Source organism: Acinonyx jubatus, chromosome X, assembly GCF_027475565.1.
Source record: "Acinonyx jubatus isolate Ajub_Pintada_27869175 chromosome X, VMU_Ajub_asm_v1.0, whole genome shotgun sequence".
NCBI lineage: Eukaryota > Metazoa > Chordata > Mammalia > Carnivora > Felidae > Acinonyx > Acinonyx jubatus.
This window is the reverse complement of record NC_069389.1, coordinates 123,508,874-123,531,899: the sequence shown is the minus strand read 5'-3', so window position 1 is coordinate 123,531,899 and position 23,026 is coordinate 123,508,874. Positions and strand designations below refer to the sequence as shown.

The window sequence follows — 23,026 nt, the reverse complement described above, 5'->3', positions numbered from 1 at the left end:
ACACACACCCGCACACACCCACACCCACACCCACACCCACCCACCCACCCACACACACACACACACACACTGGGGGCAGGAAGGAGGTGGTCAGGAGAGAAGAGAGAGTGATCCTCTCCCCGGGGTGCTGCTGATGGTCAAGGGCGATGAGGCCCTAGAATGCTCACTGTGTTTGACAGCGAGATCCTGGAGACCTGCAAAGACAGGGTCGGGTGTGGGGTGAGGGTCAGGAGGGGTCGAGGAAGTCAGGTGCAGGGTGGGAGTTGGGAGGGGACAGGGAGATGGGATGTGAGGTGTGGTTCCGAGGGGACGGGGGATGACCAGGTGCGAGTGAGTCAGGAGGGCGATGAGGGGTAATGGGGTACGGGGTTGCAGGGTGGGGTCAGGAGGAGACGGGAAGATTTGCAAGTGGTGCAGCCCTGGAGGTCTGGAGGGGATTAAGGAACTCAGGTGCGGTGGATGGGTGAGTGTGCAGGAGGACACAGGAATGTCAGGTGCGGGTGGCAGTCGGAGGGGACCAGGAAGTTGGGTGGGGGGTGGGGTCAGGAGGAGTCAGGGAGATCGGGTGCTCGGTAGGGTTCGGGGTCAGGAGTTGGATGAGGAGGTCAGGGATGTGAGTAGGGGTCAAGGACGCGACAGGAGGTCGGGTTATGATGAGGGTCAGTGAGGGGACGCGAGGTGGTGCAGAGTGGGGGTCAGGTCTGGGAACTGGAGGTTGGGTGCAGATTCGATCGGGAGTGATGGGGATTTGGGTGTTGGGTGGGGGCCATTGTGGGGCGTGGGGTTGAGTGGGCAGTGGGGGTCAAGAGGATGGCGGAGGTTGGATGTGGGGTAGGTGGGGGTCAGGAGGACACAGGAATATCAGGTGTGCAGTGGGAGTCACGAGTGTCCAGCAAGGTGGGTGGAGGGGTGGGTGTGAGGAGGAGTCATGGAGATCGGGTGCCAGGTAGGGGTGGGGATCAGGATTGGATGGGGAGGTGGGGTGTGGCTGGGGGGGGCAGGGGGTGAGAGGGAGATCGGGTTCAGGGTAAGAGTCAGGAGGGGACGGGGAAATCAGGTGCAGGGTGGCGGTGGGGGACAGGAGAGAACGAAGTGATCCGGGGCTTGGCAAGAGTGGGGGTCGGGAGGGGACGCAGAGGTTGGGTGCAGATTCCAGGTCAGTAGCAGATGGGGAGATCAGGTGGGGGGCTGGGGTTCAGGAGGGGATGGGGCTTGGGTGCGGGGTGGGGTCAGGACGGACCGGGAAATTCGGGTGTCGGGTGGGGGTAAGGAAGGGACCAGGTGATCGGGTGCGGGGTGTCAGTGGGAGTCAGGAGGGGATGGCGAGATTGGGTGCAGGGTGGGGGTCAGGTGGGATCTGGAGGTTGGGTGCAGATTCCGGATCGGGAGTGGATGGGGATTTGGGGTGCCGGGTGGGGGTCAGCAGGGGACGTGGATGTTGGGTGCAGGGTGGGGTCAGGAGGGGCCGGGAAATTTCGGGTGTCGGGTGGGGGTCAGGATGGGACAAGGTGATCGGGTGCGGGGTGCAGATGGGGATCCGGAGGGGATGGCGACATTGGGTGTGGGGTGGGGTCAGGGGGGGACCTGGAGGTTGGGTCCAGATTCCGGATCAGGAGAGGATGGGGAATTGGGTGCGGGTTTGGGGGTCAGGAGGGGATGGGGAGATGGGGTGTGGGCCAGGAGGGGACGGGGCGTTTGGGGACAGCGGGTCCAAACCAATCCCGGGAAGGGCCGCACTGTGGCCGCCGAGCACAGAAGGCGGTGGCTTCGGGGTGGCCAAGTCGCAGCGTGTGCAGAGGTGGGGGGCTGCAGCCCTTCCCACGTGCCGGGGACCCGCAGAGAGCGGGGTGCGTGGACGCAGGAGGGACAAAAGAGCTCAGGCAGGGGAGGACGGCTTGGCAAGGGAGGGAGCGGCCCCTCCTCGCCAGCCCGGCTCCGGGGGGGCCCTCCTCCCCCAGGTCCTCACCGCTCTGGACCGAGACGCCTCCTGTCGGAAGCCTAAGCTGGGGCAAAACCTGGAACAGACCATCAGCCTCGTGTCCGGCAACAGCTAAGGGTGGCGGAACCGGCGAGGAGGGGGCGTCCCAGGCCTGAGGTGACCTCGGGGCCGAGCCCTGGATCGGGTGGCACGGGGGCGGGGATGGGGTGGTCACCGGTCTCTCGTGCCCTGCGCACACCCGGGCCCCCTTCATTAGTGCCTTTCTTTGGGCCCTGCGTGGGGGCGGTGGTGACAGGACCAAGGGTCCTGACCCCGGCAGCAGCAATATCCCCGCCGTCCTACCCTCGTGCCCCCGGGTCGTGCCAGCCCCTGCCCCCTCTTCCTGTTTATACCCCCAACCACCTATTTATTTAATTTATCTGCACCTCACCGTGTCCGTCTGTCACCACGTGCCCCTTCTCTGGGATGTGGACAACCTCACGCCCCTTCCGTCCTTGGGTCGTCCTGGCTCCCTGGTGGCACGGTCAGCCTCGGCCTCGCCTCTGGCACCTGCCCCTGGCCGTGGCCGGCCCCGCCGGGTCCGAGCAGGGGCCCCCGACACCAGCAGCACTTGACGGCGAGGAGGGGGGCGCCTAGGGTGAGGCGGCGAAGCCATGCCCAGACTGTGGCTGCGCCCAGGGGTCTCCCCGCGGCTGGGTCCCGGCATCCCCTGCGGACTTCTCGGGGGTCGGACCGTACCTTTCTCGGGCGCCCTGTCCCCAGCACCTGGGGAGCTATGAGCGGGTTCGTGCCAGGGCCCCACGTGGGCCTGGGGGCTCTGGAAGTCTCCCTCTCCAGGCCCGAGCGCCCAGCTTCCTCGGCGTGGTGCCCGCTCAGCCCGGACCCGTCACCCCGTGCCGCCTGCCCGGACCGTCCCCGCTGCCCTGTCCTGCGCCCGGCCCGAGGGGCCGAGGCGGCAGTGCCTTACCCCTCTGTTCCGTCTTCCCCCTCCGAGGAATCTGGCCCCGGCGCGTGGTCCCGGAAACCCAGCTGTCCCCTCTGTTTTGGCATGAGCTTCTTTGTCGTCGTTCCTGGAACCTTGTTTCTGAATTAAACGTCGGGAAAACGGTGGCAGTGTGTGGCAGGTGGCTGGTCGGCGAGCAGGGAAGCAGGTGGGGAGGCTGTTGGACTCTGGAGGAGCTGGGCTCCCTTTATGGGAGGAAGGGTGACCCGTTGCAGGGGTCCCGCGCATCTGAGGAGGTCCAGGGCCACGTCCGATCCGTGCCAGCAAACCCCGGTGGCTCTCCCGTCAAGATCCAGTCGGAACCCGTTCCCTTCTCCCCACCTCCACTGGCCGCAGCCTGGGGGTCTCTCGCCTGCGTGCCAGTCTCCCCACTTCTGTCCTGCCTGCCCTCGTCCCCTTCCCAGCGCAGCAGGCACTGGGAACCTGATAAGACGTAAGCTGCATCCCGTCCCGCTCCGTGCAAGACTCCCTAGGGTCATCGACAGCACCCAAGCTCCTTCGTGTCCCACGACGCTTTACTGCCGCAGGTGCACCTCCATGCTGACGGGCCCACCTGCCTCTTACCCCCCGACACCTGTGAAAGTAATGCAGGTGGGGAGAGCGTGGGACGCAACCTTAAGGAGAGCGGCCAGGAATGCTATTTGAGTGGGCCAGATGGAACCCCGGGGGACGAGAGGTCCAGGCAGGGAAGAGGCAGTGCAAGGGTCCTGAGGCAGGCCTGGGCCTGGTGTGTTTCAGAGAAGGGAGGAGGCCAGTGTGGCTGGATCCGAGTGAGCAAGGTGGAGAGGGGAGGGAAGGAGGCCGTGGAAGATGCGGGCCGGATCACATCTGACGCGGCGGGCCGCGGGGCAGGGCTCTGGCTCGTCTCTGGGAGGGGAGCCCGGGGACGCGTTGGAATCGACTTGTTTTGTGACCTGACTGACGTGTTAAGGCCACCCGGCACCTTCAGCAGTCCGTCTGTGGGGCCAGGGCGGTGGCCTAACTCTGGGCTTTGCTGGGAGAGGGAGGGAGGCTCACACTAAGTTCCGGTCTCTTGACGATCTGGCCCCACAATTCCGGGCCAGTCTTGGGAGCCCTATCCGGAAAGGGTGGGTCCCAGTGCCCCTTCTCTTTGTCCCTTTCCTCCAGCTGCCCCTTGCAGTCCCTCCCCTCCCTCTCTGGACTCTTACCCACAGAAGACTCTACCACCATACGGCTTGAAGGCCTACCAGCTAGGAGCCAATGCCTTTGTAAACTTAAAGAGCCCAGTTTCTCTGTTAAAAGAAGGGAGAGCCACGTTCTCAGGTGAAGTGACAAGAAAACCTACGGTTCCTCAAGTCAATGAAGGACAAGACTTTTCTATTGCAAGTGAAGAAAGACAAAAAGAAAAGCAATAAAAAGTATTCACGACGGGGCTGCCTGGGTGGCGCAGTCGGTTGAGGGTCTGACTTCGGCTCAGGTCACGATCTCACAGTTGGTGGGTTTGAGCCCTGCGTCGAGCTCTGTGCCGACAGCTCAGAGCCTGCAGTCTGCCTCAGATTCTGTGTCTCCCTCTCTGTCTCTCTGCCCCTTCCCCGCTCACGCTGTCTCTGTCTTGCTCTCAAACACTAAATAAAAGCATTCAAACAAAAGAGAAAGAAGAAAGAAAGAAAAAGAAAGAAAGAAAGAAAGAAAGAAAGAAAGAAAGAAAGAAGAAAAAAAGGATTCATGTTGGTTTAACCAAAGGGAGAGTTTCTGGATGTGTGTAACTGAACGATCGTGGCGGGGGCGGGGGGCGGGTAGTTCTGTCTTCAGGCATGGCTGGATCCAGGATTTGGTTCTCTGCCATGTGCCTTCCTGCTCTTGCTTCCCATCTGTCCAGTGTCAGCCTGTTCCCTCCCCCCGCCCCCGTAGCCCCGGCAAGGCCGGAAACGAAGGAACCAAAACCGTGTTTGCTTACAGAGATCATGACCATGCATGTAGAAACTCCGAGGGAACCCTCGTGAGGCTAGCACTCCTGTTTAGCGAGGTTCCAAGACACAAGCTACTCAGAGGGAGCTAACCACCCCCCACCCCGCCCCCAAACCCGTAGCCACTTGTGGCACCACTCCCTTGCTCATCGGAAACAAGGCCAGTAAGCCCCAAAATTCCTATTCTAGTGTTTCCGTGCTTATTTCCCTGGTACAAAAGGAGTCTTCTACTTCGGCAGGAAGCCACCCTACTGGTTGGTGATGCGGGGAGACCAGACTTCTGGCGGCGGGGCGCCTTTTCTGGAGAGCACTTGTGTGCCGAGAAGCTATAGAACGCGGGAATTCTACCTCTTGGAAACGATCTGAAGGAAGTAACTGTTCGCGCAAAGACTTCTGTTCAAGAATCCCATTGACTCACACGACCCGACTGCCCAACATTATGTAATAATACATTTGTCTGTCTCGTGGATAACAGTTTTTGAAGAGTTTTTAAGGAGTGGGAAAGCTAGTACGTTCAACGGGGAAAAACAAAAACAAAACAAAACAAAAAGGATCCCGAGAAAAGTTAACGCTAAACTGGAGAATGCATACATTATACGTTGTTATCCGTTTAACGGGTAAATACAACTAGGAACGTATTCCAAAACGTCAGCAGTATTTACCGCTGAATATAGGACCTGATTTTCCTCTCCCTGAGTCGTCTTCGATAAGCTTGGGCTGCTGGACTACGATTCCCAGAACCTCCCTTCCACCACCAGAACAAAGGTAAGAAAACGTGGAGGCGCAGGAACTGAGAAGAAACTCGGACACAAAAGAGTAGCTCAGTTTCATGTTGTGCAGTAACAAACACGTAAGCGCCCGTCCCTCCGGGCGCAGGGAAGGAACTGAAGTGGGCCAAGAGCCACCGAGGCCCGGACCTGCAGAACGTTAGACCCCCGATAATAAAGTGGCCAGGACGCCAAGTGTCAACGCCCCGTGCCTTGCCCAGTGAGGGCTACCAGGTTAGGCCTCGGCCCCCTTTCCCGGGCCTAGGCGTCGCGGAGGCCGGGACCCCAAAGCGCGAATGTTTCGTATCACCAGGGGAAGCCGGTCCAGGAAGGAGTTGACGGAAACTCGGAAGCAGATGGGGTCTTCAGTAGTCCATCTCCTAGAAGTGAGGGAAGAGGGAAATCCGGTTAAAGGGGAGACCTGCTGTGGAGGTGCAGGGCACCAGCCCCTTCCCCCACACAACCCCCCCCCCCCCGCCTTCCACCTAACGCGTGCGTCGGGGCCTCCACGACGGCACTGGAAGGCAGAGATGCGACCACGGCACCCGCCGCCACCGCCCACCCGTCCCGCGCGTACTCTTGCTGGAGGACTCACACGGCCAGGGCGCTGCCCCTCACGCAAAGCTCCTTCTGAGCCAACCCTCGGTGGCGTTGGACGTGTGTAGTCAGGGCCCTGCGGGCCATCTCTGCCTCCAGGGGCGACCGGAAAGACACAGTGAGCCTGCTGGGAGGCACCCGGTTAAGGCACAACGGGCTCCTGGAGTTCCCATGGCCTGAAGCCTCCTGACCACTCAGAGGCCCCCTTCTACCCCCGGGACACTCGCGCTCCCTCCCGCCACCTCTGCCCACCCTGAGCCGCTTCCCCCACCCTGGGGGCCCGCGGGCACCGGCCGTCCCTGTCCCGCCAGGCTGCCCACCCCCGCCCCCGTCCGTCCCGTCCCCGGGCTGCCGCCCTGCTCCCCAGCCACCCCGCCACGGCCCCTGCCCAGACAGGCTCCACGGAAAGGATACAACTCCAGCAGTCCTGAGGAGACGCCCCCTGCGTCTCCACCGGGGGCCAGGGCCCTCGGGGCCCGTTCGGCCAGGGGAGGGGCGCAGGCCCCCTCGACCACTGCTCCCTTGCTGCCAGGGCCACCCTCGCCATCGTGGCGGCTGCAGTTGCCCTGGCGACCGGGACCTCGGGGGCTAAGCTGGGGGTCGTGGCCGTCCGTGCCTCCGTCGGAGGCCTGTGGGCCTGCCCCCGCGTCCCCCGCGCCACCCTCGGCGCCGTCCGCGCCGTCATCGTCAGGGGCCTGCGTGACCGCCACTTCCTCCGCGCCGTCGTCCGGGGCCGGAGAGGCCACTTCGTCGTCCGGGGCCCTCATGGCCGCCGCACCGGCCTCCTCAGAGCCCACCGCTACGCTGCGCCCACTGTCGGCGGACCGCTGAGACCCCTGGCAGGCCTCGCGAAGCCCGGCCCCTCGGCGCGCAAGGCTGTCGGGGATGGCCAGGGCGCCTGCGCAGACAGACCCCGCGGAGCTGGTTCCCACCGAGCCGGCCTCGCTGTGTTGGCCCAGAGCCTGGATCCGGTCGACGCTGACCCCGAGGAGATGGAGGCTGGTTCCGGAAGCTGCGCCCCTCGACGCGTGACGTCACTGTCGGGCTCCTTCGTCCCCGAGAGCATTCTGGTGAGGCCACTGGCACGTGACTGTTTCCGGCCCAGCCCGCCCCTCCCCCCAAGCGTGTGTCTGCGCAGGCGCCAGCCGGGCGCACGTGCGAGCAGCCGGCTGACCGCCGCCCGCCCGGGTCCCGGGCATCGAGGCGTGGGCCGCGCTCAGGCGCTTCTGGGCAGCACCGTGCCTGTCCCTGTCCGTGGGCTCCCCGTACGGCTCGGGTCTGCGTGTGCCGGGACCCGTCCCCGGGGGCGGGGGGGGGGGGGGGGCCCGACGCGGGATGCCGAGCAGGGGCCACTCCCAGGCCCTGACTGTCCTCAGGGAGCATGCCTGGCGCGGCCCCTAGGGGAGCTGGAAGGGACGGGCCTGGCTCCCTCACCATTTCTCGGTCCCGGGCGCCGTCAGTCCCCCAGTGCCTGCCAGCCTGGGGGAGGGTACACCGCCGAGGGCGCGACCGGCCTCCGGCCGGGGGCTCCCGGGCTCCCGGGCTCCCGCCTCCCACACCGCAATGGCTGCGGGCTTGGGCCGGGGGCCCGGGGGCCCAGGGGGGCCCAGCTGGACCCGAGGGCAGCGGCACGGGGGAGCACCGCCCCGGCGACAGCTCCCCGGTCGCTTTGCCCTCGCTGCGGCAGCCCTGACGGGCTGTCCCTCCCCCAGGAACAAAGTCTTGCGGCTCTCGGGGGTGGGGGGCTGGACGTGCCAGGGGCCCTCAACTGGGAGGTGACCCTGTGTCTGCCGGCCTGCTGGGTGCTGGCCTACTTCTGTGTCTGCAAGGGGGTCAAGTCAACAGGAAAGGTACAGCTGGAGGCGGGCGGGTCGGGGTGGGTGATGATGGCAGGGGTGGGGGCAGCATGGCCGGTGGGGAGAAGGGGTGTCTCTGCCGGGGGGGGGGGGGGCCGGGGCACCCCGCCACGTGAGGTGACCGGGCCAGGGCCTGAGGCGGGGGCAGGTCCTTGAACCCAGCCCGGTGGATTTCCCACGCGTGCCCGGGTAGTCCTCCGCAACCTCCAAACTCCAGCCCAGCCGCCTCCCGTCCTGAGGGGACAGGCCCAGGCGACCGCCAGCTGAACTTGCCTGTGTCGGGCAACCCCGCCCCAGTTTCCCTCTCTTCCTCACTCACTACTTCCTCACTCTCTGCTTTGCGGCCAGCCTGGGGGGACCCGGCCCGTGGCCCTCCCTTGCCTACCTGTCCTGCTCTGCTGAGGGTGGGACGGAGGCAGAGGTCTTCGCGGTCACCTCGCTGTCGCCTCTGTCTCCGGCCGGCCCAGTCCACTCCCGTCCTGCCCAGGACCCTGCCTCTGTGCAGAGAACCACAGGAGGCATGGGACCTGCCTCCAGGCCGATGTCCTGCTCCCCACCCGGGGAAGGTCCTGCCTCCGCCCTCCCTCTCTACAGCTGACCTGTCCTTGCGGGGACGGCCGATGGCCAGCTGAGCACCCCGCTTCCTTCGGGAGGAGCCCAGGCTCTGAGGAGTAGAAGGGGGTGCTGCAGGCTGGCCTCCCGCTTGACCTCGGAGCGGACCGTACCACAGTGGGGGGAGTGTGGCCCGCCTGCCCCCCTGCTGAGGCTGGGGGCCCCTAGTGGGGAGGCGGCGCCGCAGGGCCCCTTCTGAGCAGGTGCCCCCCGTCCCCCCTCCCCCTGCCCCAGATCGTGTACTTCACGGCTACCTTCTCCTGCGTGGTCCTCGTCGTGCTGTTGGTGCGGGGAGTGCTGCTGCCCGGCGCCCTGGATGGCATCATCTGCTCTCTCAAGCCTGACTTGTGGAAGCACTCACTGGGTCGTGAGTGCCGGCACCACGTGGGGCGTAGAGATCACGCACACAAGGATGTCAAAGAATTGAAAACACTAAAGGTCACGTAAAGTCACTGTGAACCTTTTGGGGGAGAAATACACAAAAAAGAAGTGGGGACCACCCTCAATCCCACCACACAGAGATACGAGGTGTTTACACTTCAGGCTACCGTTGCAGGATTTCCGTGCACATAGACAGTAGCTTCCTAAGTTGGGATTTTAGTGATTTCCCTTTTGCACTGTGGTGTTTCCTATGCGACCGCATCCCTGTTCTCCGTGGCCACTAACTACTTTAGCTCCAGTCGCCATCCCTTCCCTCCTTGCCTCCTACTGGCAGGCTTGCCCCCCCGACGGGAGCCCCTTCGTGACCTTCCCAGACGGCCGATCTGATCCGCACCTGTGCTCAGTCGCCCCCTCCAAAGGCCGCTTTGGTGTGTCCACCTGTACCGGGGAAGGGGACGGGGTGCGGGGCCGTGTCCGTCTGGGCTGTGGCCCATCTCCCTCCACGAACCGCTGCGAGGTCGTGGAGCCCCACGTGCTGGGGACACTGAGCCCAAGGAAGAGGCAGGGCCCTCTGGACAACAGGCCGTGGTGTCTGGCGGCCTCCCACGAGGTCTGGGGAGGGGCTAGGGGTGTGGGGAGGGGGTGGAGCTGAGGTAGGACTGGTTTGCGTGGGTGCAGTGGGGTCACACGTCACCACGGGCCGGGTCCCCCCAGGCTGGCGACGATTGGTGAGGGAGCAGCCGCTGGAGAGGCAGCAGCTGCTGGAGAGGCGGCCGAGGGCGGGGTTTATAGACGTGCACGTGTTGAAAGATCCTTGTTTTCCGGCTGCAGGTTCCTCCTGCCCGTGCCTGGAGATGAGAGCTGCCTGCCCCGTAGACCGTGACAAAGAACAGGGCAGACAGAGACAGTCCGAGGCTCAGGCTGAGGCGCTCTTTGGTGACACTGCTCGTTGAAATGCTTCCACTAGCCACAGGCCGCTCTAGACACTGGCCACCTTCTTGCTGTGACACCTGCCTCCAGGACAAGGCAGCTGTGCCTTTACTTTCCTCACTTGTCCTGAGGACCTATTTAGAGACGCTCAGGTACAGATTCGTAACTACAGAGTCACGGCGTTCTCCGCAGCTCAGTCACGTGCTCAGAGGCTTTAGGAGTTGGGCCATGGCAGTCTGTTTGGGCATGGACAGTGGGGACCATGAGCCGCACCACCGTGTGGGGAGTAGTGTCAGGCAGAGGCTTCCTGGATATCGCAGCTGGCGGGCCGTCGAAGGCTCGTGGCACGGCTGGTTCAGGCAGACGCATCCACGCGGGTGCCCATTTGGGCAGACGCCCTAGGGTGTCGTGGCACTCTAAGGGGTGGAGCTTCATAGGTGAGAACTGATTGGCTACAGAAGGGACTGCTTGGTGGGAACCAATCACAGGTCAGGAGGCATTACCAGCGGTCCGTGTGGACAGTTGCTCTGGGCATGCGGAATTGCATTGTGGAGTAAAGGGGTGAAGCATTGTGAGAGAGCGCTTTGTCCTTCAGTGATGCCTTGAGAGGGTGGGAGGATTCAAAGTTGGGTCTCAGGTGGCTGGTGGAGGCCCCGTGAGGGCAGCAGACGAAGGCACGGGTGCCGTGGGCGTGGTGGTGGGCGCAGCAGGTGGTGGCCAGTGTGTGCCAGGTGGACCTCGCGGTGTCAGCGGCCCCAGAGTCCCTGGTGGTTCGGGTGGTGCCTGTGACCCTGGCCATCCCAGCAACCCCGGAGGCCTGAGCGATCCGGAAAGAACCAGCATTGTGGGAGAGGTAGGTGCCGCCTCTGGTGGCGCTCTCCAAATGGAGCGGGCACCCTACACACCAGGTCCTGGTGGAGATGCCGCACCTGGCGCTAGAGGTCCTGGTAACCGACTGCTTCAGTTGTATCCTATTCAAGGAGTCCCAGCGGGCTGGACGGCAGGGGGATGGGCTGGAGGTGGTTTGGCGCACGGCGGGGTGGGGTGTGGGGGGAGACTTGGGGAAGTGGAGTTGAAAGGGGAGCAGGAGGGAGCTCCGGGCACCTGGAGGGTATTGGCTAGGGTTTGGCCCGTGCTGACAGAGGATGGGGAGTGGGGTGGACCGCCTGATGGGACTGAAGCGGTAGGGACAATGCTATCCGGGGTGGCCTGGCTGTATAGGGTGGGAGGTTGTGGACAGCCTGAGGGTCAGCCTGGGGTGGGGAAGGCAGGCCTCACTGAAGAGGAGGCCTGAGGCACAGGCAAAATTAGTACTGTGGATGGTGCCTTAACCCAGTCTCCACCAGCACCCTCACTATACCTTTCCCCTCGGCCATGGATGCGGAGATTGCCCACAGGTTCCTGACTCCAAACGAGGAGCTCCAGGAGCCAGTTCGGGAGGAGCTCCATGTGAACGGCAGCATCCTGACTGTGTTAGTTCTAGAACGGTCCAGGGAGAGGGTGGTGGCAGGCGACCAGGGACAAGGTCAATTCCGGAGGAGCTGTAATGGAGACAAGGGAAACAGGAAAGGAGTGAGTCGAAGGAAGGAGTGTGGTGCTCTGGGATCGTTGCTGTGTGAAGGGGCGGAGCGGGGAATGTGCCCCACCGGCCCTCTAACTTGACTTATTGTTTCCTACCTTGTAGCCGCTTGACTGCCGATGACCCTGGCCAGCTCCACATGTCCATCACCTCCTGTCTTGGCCAGCTTTCCCTAGTGATACGGACCATGCAGATCATCATGCCCCCCTTTTTCACAAAGCCGCAGCAGTGAAAAGGTGGCTGGACCCAACTCTGTGTCCCCCCATATGACAGTGATTCCTGCAGCAGCTGCCGTTTTGTTACTGAGGCCGCATCTTTTGCCTATACTGGCCCTTGGGTGCTTCAGATCCACATTTTTTTTTTTTTTTTTTTTTTTTTTTTTGGTGATCAAATGGTAACTGCTACTATTCTATGTCTGGGTTTATTTTTAGCATCTACGCCTTCTCCTATTCTCGCCTTTGTTCTCAGGTAGGGGGAGAGATTCTGACATTCAGATACTCAATTACTAGAAGGCAATTGAAGAAGACAAGTTAGGCGATGGGAGAAAAAAAATATGTCCTGTTATTGAGGACATTAACTACTGTCAACATGTTAGAATTTTTGTTTTAGTTTTATACTAGCATGTACATAGTCATGTATAATACCTGCAGAGTAGGACTTTGTGGCTTCTCGGCCTTGATTCAGATCTGTGGAGAAGAGCGCTGGGACAGCTGGCTAGGTCGGCCCCACTGCCCATTCTGTACTCCCGTGTCATCAGAGGCCTCATTCCCTGAGGTTCCGAACCCACAATTCTCAGAGCTCCTTGTGGTTGGCTCTCACTTGTATCATCCTTCCCCAAAGTGTTTTTCCAGTTTATTACGCTGCTGCTTGCTTCCCCGAAGTCCTGACAAGGGTCCTTGAGGAAAACAAAAAGGGCAAGAGGTCTCCCTGAGGTGGGGAGGGGACATGAAGTACATTACCCTTTGCCTTCCCCTCCAAGACTCTCTTATTTAGCACAACAGTGGGGCCACGTACAAGGCACCCGAGTGGCTGAGGAGGGGAATGGGCGACGCCCCGGTGCACGAGGTGAGTCTCTAAAACGGAGAGAGGAGGAACAGAGCCTTGCCTGAGGGAGAATTAGCACTGTCAGCAGAGAGAGACTGAGCTGCGGAGAACACCGTGACTCTGTAGTTACGAATCTGTACCTGAGCGTCTCCAAATAGGTCCTCAGGACAAGTGAGGAAAGTAAAGGCACAGCTGCCTTGTCCTGGAGGCAGGTGTCACAGCAAGAAGGTGGCCAGTGTCTAGAGCGGCCTGTGGCTGGTGGAAGCATTTCAACGAGCAGTGTCACCAAAGAGCGCCTCAGCCTGAGCCTCGGACTGTCTCTGTCTGCCCTGTTCTTTGTCACGGTCTACGGGGCAGGCAGCTCTCATCTCCAGGCACGGGCAGGAGGAACCTGCAGCCGGAAAACAAGGATCTTTCAACACGTGCACGTCTATAAACGAAGCACCGCATCGTTAGAATGAAAGATAAAAACCATATGATCATCTCCCTAGGTGCAGAAAACGCGTTTGACAAAATAGAACATTTCCATGATAAAAACCCTCCACGAATGGGGGCAGAGAAGTTGTATAGCTCAATACCACAAAGCCCACATACGACCAAACCCACAGCTGACATCATACGCAACAGTGAGAGGTTGAAAGCTTTCCCTCTAGAATCAAGAACAAGGCAAGGCTGGTCAGAGACGAACCGGGTTAAATTTCAATCCTTGACGTTGAAATGTGTTGAGAATTGGTCCGTGGCTCAGAAAATGCTTTATCTTGGCGAACATACTTGTACTTGAAAAGAATGTGTAGTGGACACACATGTGAAATTCAGATCTCCTGTTTAGTGTTCTAAAGACATCGGTCAAGGTAGGTGATACCACTGATCGTATGTTCTATGTCGGGGGACAACAAACTTTTCACATAAAAGCGGCCCCGGGCTGGATTTGGCCAGGAGGCGGTAGTTTGCCAGTCCCTGCTCTATTTCTTTTAACAGAGTGTGTTGTCTCTCTCTCTCTCGCTTGCTGAGAGAGGATGTTAAAATCTCCAACCGTGATTTTGGACTTGTCCCTTTCACCTATTAATCTCAAAAATTCTTGCATCGTGCGCACGCGTGGGTGTGTGCGTGCGTGTGTGCGCGCGTGTGTGTTAAGTTTATTTATTTTGAGAGAGGGGGAGAGAGAGAGAGCCAGCGGGGGAGGGGCAGAGACAGAGGGGGACAGAGGATCCAAAGCAGGCTCGGTGCCGACGGGCAGAGAGCCCGACGCTGGGCTGGAACCCACCAACGGTGACAACATGACCTGAGCCGAAGTCAGACGCTTACCGACTGAGTCACCCAGGCGCCCCGTGTATTTTGAAGGTGTGTCATTAGGCACAGACATACTTATGATCATTTTCTCTTCCAGATGGATTCATTGCTGCTGTTACTAGTATGAAACGCATCCCTTCATCTTTGGTAACACAGTTTTCCTCGAAGTCTGATTTCTCTAATATCGATATAACCACATCAGGCTTCTTTGCTCACTATTTATTCGTAAGTCCTTTTCCATCCTCTTACTTCTAACCTATGGGTGTCTTTGTATCTTGCATGTGGCTCACGTAGACAGCGTGTAGTTTGGTCACTTAAAAAAAGCACCCTTCTAACGATGTCTGCTTTTAAATTGGACTGTTTGGCAAATTCACGTTTAATACGATTACCGATATGGTCGGATTTAAGTCTGCCATTTTGCTATTCAGTTTTTGTTTGTCCCTTCTCTTTTTTTGTTTTTGCTCAGCTTATTTGAGGCAAAATGCACGTATGGGAAGTTGCACACATTTAAGCGTACGGTTTCATGAGTTACGACAAAGGTGTCCACAGCCAAAGCCGAGATACAGAACATTCCCATCGCTCTCACAGTCGCCCTTGTGCCTCCGTGCAGACAATGTCTTCCTCTACAGTCTGCCCCCACATAGCAAATTCAGCTTAGATTTTGCCTTTTCTGGAATTTCCAGGAATCACACAGTATGTCCATCCTTCTTTGTTGCTGACCGGTATTCCATTGCGTGGATGTACCGTAACTTAGGCTTAACCACTCACCTGCTATTGGACGTTTGGCTTGTTTCCAAACTGCGGTTATTGTTAATCAAGTTGATACGAAGATTCACGTACAAGTCTTTGCACACACATATATTTTTAATTCCCTTGTGTAAATAGCAGAAGTGGGATTTCTGGGTCACATGGTAAGCGTAAGTGTGACTGTATAAGGAACGGAAGCAGTGTTTTCCGATGTGATCATACCAATTTACAGTCCCACCAGTGACATGTGAACTTTCCATTCTGTCTGTATCCTCTTTTAGTCATCCTTATGTCTTCCGACTTTATTCCTCTTTTGCAAGTTGGAGCTGCCTATTCCAGGTTCTTTGCATTTGGATATACACTTTGGAATCAGTTTGTCCATTTCTGCGTTATCACGATTTTTACTGGGTTTGCAATGAATTTCTAGAATGGTGTGGTGGGAGTGTACATCTTAAGAATACAGGGCCTTGGGGCACCTGGGTGGCTCAGTCGATTAAGCGTCTGACTCTTGATTTCGGCTCAGGTCATGATCTCACGGTTTGTGAGACCGGGCCCAGAGTCGGGGTGTGCACTGACAGCTCCGAGCCTGCTTGGGATATTCTCTCTCTCTCTCTCTCTCTCTCTCTCTCTCTCTCTCCCTCTCCCTCCCTCCCTCTCTCGCTCCCTCTCTCTCTCTCTGCCCCTCCCCTGCTCATGCTCTCTCTGTCTCTTCCAAAATAAATAAATAAATGCTAAAAGAAAAAAGAATACAGGATCTTCTGCTCCACACATAGGATGCGTTTCTCCATTTTTGTAAGCTTTCTTTCACTTATCAATAGTTTTTAGTGTTCACCGTAAAGGTTTTGCACATATGTTATAACATGTGTCCCCAAATACTTCATGTTTGGGGATGCTATTATAAATGGTAGTGATTTTTTTAAATGTCACTCTTCTTTTTTTTTTGTACATCACTTAGGGGTTTCTATGTAAACAAGCATGTCATCTCTGAATAAAGATAATCCCGTTTCTTTTTTTGCAATCTGTGTCACTACTTTTATTCCTCTTTCTTGCCTAGTGCACTGCCTAGGATTTCCAGGACAGTGTTGAATGGAAGTGGTGAACATCCATACCTTGTTTCTCAAACTTTGCGGGCGAGGGAGCGGGGGCGGTGATTCTATCTTTCACCATTAAGTATCATGTTAGCTGTAGGATTTTGGTAGGTTCCCTTTATCAGATTAAGAACGTTTCCCTCTAGTCCTAGTTTTCCGAGAGTTTTTGTCATGAGTGGTTGTTGGATATTGTCTGATGCTTTTTTTCTGTGTCTGTTGAAATGATCACATGTTTTTTCTCCTTTATTTTCTTAATATGACAGATGACACTGATTGACTTTTTTGTTTTTAATGAAAACCAATTCTTGGGATAAACCCCACTTGGCCATGATGGTATCATCCTCTTTGTATGTTGCTGGGTTGAATTTGCTAATATCGAATCAAGTTCTTTTGTGTGTGTGACTTCCTGAAGGATATTGCTCTGTGGTTTTCTTTTCTTGCCATGTCTTCATCTGGTTTTGGGGTTGTGTAATGCTGGCCTCATAAGATGATTTGGGAAATGTTTCTCCTCCTTTGCTTCCTGAAAGCATTTGTGTAGGATTGGTGATAGTTCTCCTTTAAGTATTTGGTGGTAGCCACTAGTAAAGCCACGGGGGCCTGGAGTTTTCGGCTCCATTGCTTTCATAGATGTAGGGCTATTCGGGTCTTCTATTTCTTCTTGAGTCAGTTTTGGTAATTTGTGTCATTCAAGGAATTTGTCCATTTCATCTAAATTGGGAAACTTACCCACAAATATTGTTCCTAACATTCCCTGGTTACACTTTATTTTTCAAAATCAGCTTTATTGGTATTTTTAGAAAAACTTTTTTTTAACGTGTGTCTATTTTTGAGACAGAGAGAGACAGAGCATGAATGAACGGGGGAGGGTCAGAGAGAGGGAGACACAGAATCTGAAACAGGCTCCAGGCTCTGAGCTGTCAGCACAGAGCCCGACGCGGGGCTCGAACTCACGGACCGCGAGATCATGACCTGAGCCGAAGTCGGCCGCTCAACCGACTGAGCCACCCAGGCGCCCCTGGTATGTTTTTTGTTTTGTTTTGTTTTGTTTTTTTAAAGAAGCTTTCAGGGGCACCTGGGTGGCTCAGTCGGTTGAGCGTCCGACTTTGGCTCAGGTCACGATCTGGCAGTTGGTGAGTTCAGGCCCCACATGGGGCTCGCTGCTGTCAGCGCAGTTCACTTCAGATCCTCTGTCCCCCTCTCCCTGCCCCTCCCCCACATGCACTCTCTCAAAAATGAATAAAACCTTTAAAAAGTGGGGGAGAGGGCGCCTGAGTGGCTCAGTCGGTTAAGGGTCTGACTTCGGCTCAGGTCATGATCTCACGGTCCGTCCGTCGGTTCGAGCCCCGCATCGGACTCTGTGCTGCCGGCTCAGAGCCTGGAGCCTGGAGCCTGTTGCGGATTCTGTGTCCCCCCTCTCTCTTTGCTCCTCCCCCACTCGCGCCCTGTCTCTCTCTGTGTCAAAAATAAACATTAAAACAGAAAAGAAAGAAAGGGAAAAAAGGCTTTCCGCTTCATGGATTTTCCTCTATTGTTTGTCCATTTAACGTTTTATTCATATCTCCTCTTAGCTTCATTATTTCTTTCCTACTATGTATTTAGGTTTTGATTTTATGTCTTCTTCACAAAGTGACCCCTCTATCGTTAGCAAACGTCCTCCACCCCATCGTATTCCTTGTCCTGAAGTCTGTTCTGCCTGCTCTTAATATAGCTACTCAAACTTTCTTATTAGAAGACTTGCATGGTGTATCTCTGCCCATCTTTTTACTTTTACCGTATCTGTGTCTTCACAGAGCGCATTTCTTATGCGTAGCATATAGTTTTGCTTTGCCTTTTTATCCAGTCTGGCAATCTCCGTGTTTTAGTTGCCACATTTAGACCATTTAGAATAAATGTAACGAGGGGTATCGTTGAGTTTCAATCTACCATCCTGCTATTTATTTTCTGTTTGCCCCATGTGTTCTGTGTTCCCCTCTCTGTCTTTTCGCGACTCCTTTCAGATTGAGTAATTTCTAGAAATTCACTTTATCTCCGCCAGAGAAGTGTACATATTAAACCTAGGGTTCTAGGGATCCTAATATGTGTTTTACCTCATTATAGACCACCTTCAAGTAATTTCAAATCACTTCGCACGTAACGTAAGAACATTACAGCAGTACCCTTCCAACCACCCACTGGTGTCCTTTGTGCTATTGTTGTCATACCTTTTATTTCTATAGCAGTTACACACCCCACGCCGTGTTGTCAATATTTTTGCTTTAGATGGTTTGCGACGATTGAGAGACATTTTGAAGGGAGAAAAAATGTTTACATTTACCCACATACTTTCCAATTCTGGAACCCTCTTCATTACTTCATGTAGGTCCAAGTTCCCACGTGCTATCATCCTTGCTTGTGGAGAACAGCCTTTAACATTTGTTGTAGTGCAGGTTTTCCGCTGACAACGAGTTAATCTCAGCTTTTATATGTCTGAAAAAGTCTTTATTTTGCTTCCTTTTTTCATGGAGGTAAAATCGAGATAACATAAAATAAGCCATCTGAGAGTGAACAGTCGAGTGGCATTTAGCACATTCCCATGTAAAAGGGTTGCCGAGCAGGGCTGGCACAATGAAGAGAGCAGCTGGGGAAATCGGACAAGCTAGCCTTGGATAGGAGGGCAGGGCTCTCTTCCACCGAGGCAGGGAATAGGCAAGGGCGTTTGCTGCTGTGGGCCAGTCTGAAGATGTGATATGGGGCACGGAGCTGACAGACTTCTTGCCCGATGGTCAGAGAGGAGAGGAGAGGAGAGGAGAGGAGAGGAGAGGAGAGGAGAGGAGGGAGAGCGTATCACAGAGGGCCTGGTAGGTCGCCGGGGGGACTTTGGCTTTGATGCTGAATGAGATGGGAGGCACTGAAAGGTTCAGAGCGGGAGGAGGAGGGACCTGACTAGTGTCCTATCACTGCTCCTGAGTTGGGGCTCTGCTGGGTTGGTGAGGGTGAAATAAGGGGACCACTGCAGGTAATTACGAGGTCTAGGGTCCTTATTCAGGTAGAAGCTTCTGAGGGACTGACTTTGATATCCTTACAGGAGGTGCATGCACCGTGGCTTCAAGGTCTGTGCACCTTGTCTTGGTGTGGGGTTACCGATTCCATTCTACTGGCCTCTACCTTACCGCTGGCCTCCTGAACCTAGCCTCACTCCCCCAATTCTGAGTCTTATTTTCTTAAGCTTGAAACCTGTCTCTTTTTCTTGTTGTTGTTGTTGTCTCTGGACCTTCCCTCACCCCTGCTGCCTTGTGCAAATTGGAACTCCACACTTGGATCCTCATCTGACTCTGAGTTGGACTCTACAGGTGCAGGTTTCTGCTCATGGTTCCGGGCAGCTGAGGAATGAGACCCGAGTGTCGCTGTTCCTTCTGGAAGGGCTGGCCGACGCAGAGGAGTTGAGGCCCTTGCTCTTTGTGATCTTTCTGCTGGTCCACAGCGTGGCTGGGAATTGCCAGCCTTACTGTGATGGACTCCCGACTCCACGCTCCCATGCACGACTTCTTAGTCAACCTCTCACTGCTGGACACTGCCTATATCTCCAGCACGGGGCCTCAGGTGCTGGAACACCTGCTGGCAGCAGTGCGGACCGTGCCCTATCGTGCTTGTCTTCCCCAGATCTTCTTTCTCCACTTCCTGGCTCCCTGGGAGTGCTTCCTGCTCACAGCCATGGCCTGTGACCGCTATGCAGCCATCGGCCGGCCACCGCACCACCTAGTCCTCATGGGCCGTCGGACGGACCCGGGCAGGAATGGCTTCTACCTCCCGCCTGCTTGCCTTGGCCGATGCGTTCGCCCACACCGTCTTTGCAGCTCCACTGAGGTTCTGCGGGCCTCGCCTCATCACCCACTTCTCCTGTGGCCTCCCTCCACTGACCAGACTCTCTTGCTCAAGCACGTGGGCCAGCGAACTTGCCCTGTTCGTCTTCAGTTTCGTGGTGGCTCTTGCACCCCGTGCCCCGGTTGCGATCTCCTGTGTACGTGTTGTGGCTGCGATTCTCAGGATTCACTCCGCTGAGGGCCGAAGAAAAGCCTTTTCCACCTGTGGTGCTCACACCACCGTGGTCTGCATTTTCTACATCGCTCCAGTCCTCTGCTACATCCTCCCCAGCTCTGCGTGCTCTGGCTTGCGGGACCGGGTGCTCCCTGTGCTGTACGTGGTCCTCACCCCCATGCTCAACCCCGTCATCTACAGCATGCGAAACAAGGAGGTGAAGAGGGCTTTGTTCAAGGCCCTCGGGAAAGAAAGTGCCTCCTAGGCACTGGTCACATCAAATCAACGAGGAGTGTCCCCGGCTCAGGAGTTCCTCACATCCGAATGTGCTCCCAGTGCTAGGTGCCTGTCAGTCTCCACCTGCTCCACACCCCACCCTCGTCGCACACTGGATGCCATATGGATCCCTCCCTGTACAATGTATTACACGAAGGCACCAATTTTGCTGTGGACCAGAGCCAGGCTGTGACGTTTGCATTGGACATGGCAAGGGGCATGGCCCTCGTACACACTCTAGAGCCCCTCATCCCACGACACGCACTCAGCAGCCGTAGTGTAATGATTGATGAGGACATGACTGCCCGAACCAGCACGGCCGACGTCAGGTTCTCCTTCCAATGCCCTGGGCGCAGGTATGCACCTGCCTGGGTGGCCCCTGAAGCTCTGCAGAAGAAGCCTGAAGATACAAACAGACGCTGAGCAGACACGGGGAGTTTTGCAGTGCTTCTGTGGGAACTGGTGACACGGGAGGTACCCTTTGCTGACCTCTCCAACACGGAGATTGGAATGAAGGTGGCACTGGAAGGCCTTCGGCCTACCATCCCACCAGGCATTTCCCCCCATGTGTGTAAGCTCATGAAGATCTTCTCCAGGGTGGGGCTGGCACGTGCCAGTGCTTTGGGGGTGAATCCAATCACACAGGAGTTTGAAATTTCATGCACGTGATCCATTTGGTGAATCCTATTTTGGGTGCCAGGTTTCCCCCCATTTTCAGCAACGATCAAATATTTCTGTTGCTCTTCCCCCTCCCCCCCTTATTCTAAAACACTGCTTTCTATTTATGGAAGTAAAACATGGTCATTGCATAGGTTGTGCAGTTACAGAAACTTACAAAGTGACCAAAAAAGAAAAAAATGCCCTCTATAACCTCACCACCGCGAGAGAACCTCACTGTAAACATTTTGATGGTTTATTTCAGGTTTCTTCTTGCACTACAAATGTATGTGCACGGGCGCCTGGGTGGCTCGGCCGGTTGAGCGTCCGACTTCGGCTCAGGTCCTGATCTTGCGGTTCGTGAGTTCGGGTCCCGCGTCGGGCTCTGGTGCTGACCGCTCAGAGCCTGGAGCCTTGCTTTGGATTCTGTGTCCCCCTCTCTCTCCGCCCCACCCCTGCTGTGCTCTGTCTCTCTGTCTCTGTCTTTCAAACAAAATGAATATACTTAAAAAAATTTTTAAAAAACCAAATGTACGTGCATACACATTTAAAGTAGCAAAGCAAAACTGGAATCATAGTGCACTTACAGCTCCGAACGCTTAGATATTTAAATTTTTTTCCACTATAATGTATGCGTATTATAAAATCATTCATGCCTTACACAAAGGTGTGTTGTTAGAGAGTAAAAATTTCCCATAAACTCAGTGTCTGCGGTAGCCATTATGACCAGTTTTACGTGTGTCCTCCCAGACTTTTTCCTAGGATACATTCATCTGCATTTATAACGGTTTTTCTTTTGCTTGTTTGCATACATAGGATCATACCGATCAAGTAGGCAGTTGGTTAGACATGAGCCAGAGGCAAAGGCGGTGTTAAATAGGCGACACGTTAGAAGCCTGAGGGCACAATGTCCTGACTTTGTGGCTGTTAACATCCTGGTCCTATGGCTTCCAACACCCCCAGGTTGACAGACCAAGGGCCACAGGTGCAGAACAGGGGCTCTCCTCTTCAACCTTGGCCTCAGGGTAACCTACAGCTTCATTATAATAGATTTACATCGTTTTGTTTTCAACTCTCCCCGCCCAAGGGAAGATGGCCATGGACTCTTCTGGCCAGAACCTTGTGGGCGGGGACAGAAAAACTCCCCCTCCCAACCGGTAGGAGGAGTTGCTCACATGATGGGAAGCACCCTCAGTGGGAGACCCCCCTAGGTGTGACCCATCCGGAACCTATGCAAACATACAGAGAAAAGACACCCCAAACCCCAGACACCTCTGGGCCTGTCCGCTCTGCCACCTGGAGAGTGCACTGTCCTTAATAAACTGCTTTGTGCTTGTTACTTTCCTTCTGGCTGTCCTTATTTGAGCGCAGGTCCTCATGGAAACGTTCCGTGGGGGATCCAAGAGTGCAAGCTTCCATTCACGCTATGTAGACGCTCCCACTGGTAAACAATACCCTGTACCAAATTGGCTGTTTATAATCCTTATTCCAGGAATCCCATGGTCCTGTCATTTGTACAATCTTCTACTGGGCTGTTTGTGTCTTTTATGGATTTATTTGCTAAGGGTCACTTGTGTTTTGAAGATACTCACTTTAGTTTGCCCTTTGGGTTACTAATGTCTTCCTAACTTGTCTTTCCATTTTGTTTATGATGTTTTCTTCCCTAACAGAGCTTAACACCTTTGTGTAATTAGACACTGGTGTTGGTTTATTTGTGGTTGTGGCTGTTTGCTTCTGGATTTTGCATCCTGCTTTGTTTACTGTTTGACTTAAGAATAAGGTCAAGACCGGCTTTCTTTTTCTTCTGACTCGAGTAACCCAAATAATTTCACCATTGCTCTTTACGTACTCTTTCAAGTTGGGTTTGACTCTGGCTTCTGGCTCTTCATTTTACATCTCTTTCTCCAGGCACAGCTCTGGCTTGGTCCCTTAGAACACTGCTTGTGTCCTGGCTGAGAAACCTTACCCTCCCATGAGGACATGGGACTTGTGCTCGACTTTGGACATCAACTTTGCAGCCACCCATCTGGGCCTTTCTCCCCATATCCTTCGCTCTCCTACATAGTAGAATAATGCTCCCTCAGCCGCTAACCAGGTAATATGCCGTAATTACAGAAACCTGGATCAGTAGGTCATGGGGGAATGTACAGTTCCTACAAGATCGTGAACTCAATAACCTGAAAACTCCATCACCACTGAAACTAGGGTTGTGTGTATTTAAACATATCTAGAAATATATTTCAATTTCTTTTATTTCTTTTGAGAGAGCGCGCACACATGCACGTGAGCGGGGGTTGGGGAAGCAGAAAGAAAGAGAG

At 55.8% G+C, this 23,026-nt stretch overlaps 1 protein-coding gene, 2 long non-coding RNA genes and 2 pseudogenes across 4 annotated transcripts; 3 read left to right on the top strand and 2 right to left on the bottom strand.

Moving 5' to 3' along the window:
- Positions 1-5,684: 5,684 nt before the first annotated feature.
- LOC128311531 (uncharacterized) lies at positions 5,685-6,670 on the bottom strand. Of its 2 annotated transcripts, none has more exons than XR_008289971.1 (3): positions 6,649-6,670; positions 6,233-6,361; positions 5,685-6,017 (listed from the first exon to the last, which is right to left on the bottom strand). It is a non-coding gene; the product is annotated as an uncharacterized LOC128311531 (long non-coding RNA). The 2 variants fall into 2 exon arrangements; XR_008289972.1 differs by having other exon boundaries at positions 6,233-6,358; positions 6,649-6,669.
- A 3,203-nt stretch (positions 6,671-9,873) lies between these two features.
- LOC128311491 (uncharacterized) lies at positions 9,874-13,155 on the bottom strand. The gene is made up of 4 exons (XR_008289936.1): positions 12,777-13,155; positions 12,237-12,487; positions 11,691-11,764; positions 9,874-11,554 (listed from the first exon to the last, which is right to left on the bottom strand). It is a non-coding gene; the product is annotated as an uncharacterized LOC128311491 (long non-coding RNA).
- Positions 10,541-12,014, top strand: LOC113598148 (EKC/KEOPS complex subunit LAGE3-like). Its single transcript, XM_053201900.1, has 3 exons — positions 10,541-10,979; positions 11,360-11,485; positions 11,698-12,014. The coding sequence occupies exons 1-3, from the start codon at positions 10,897-10,899 to the stop codon at positions 11,822-11,824; spliced, it is 336 nt and encodes a 111-aa protein (XP_053057875.1). The 5' UTR covers positions 10,541-10,896; the 3' UTR covers positions 11,825-12,014.
- LOC113598153 (olfactory receptor 3A3-like) lies at positions 12,183-22,047 on the top strand (annotated as a pseudogene).
- Positions 20,054-22,047, top strand: LOC113598151 (integrin-linked protein kinase-like; annotated as a pseudogene).
- Positions 22,048-23,026: the final 979 nt, after the last annotated feature.

Excerpts from the sequence above, each read along its gene's own strand:
- LOC113598148 (XM_053201900.1), top strand. The coding sequence starts at position 10,897 with ATGGAGCGGGCACCCTACACACCAGGTCCTGGTGGAGATGCCGCACCT. Across the intron at positions 10,980-11,359 it reads GGTAACCGACTGCTTCAGTT|CACCCTCACTATACCTTTCC; the intron begins GTATCCTATTCA and ends AGTCTCCACCAG. Across the intron at positions 11,486-11,697 it reads AACGGCAGCATCCTGACTGT|CCGCTTGACTGCCGATGACC; the intron begins GTTAGTTCTAGA and ends CCTACCTTGTAG.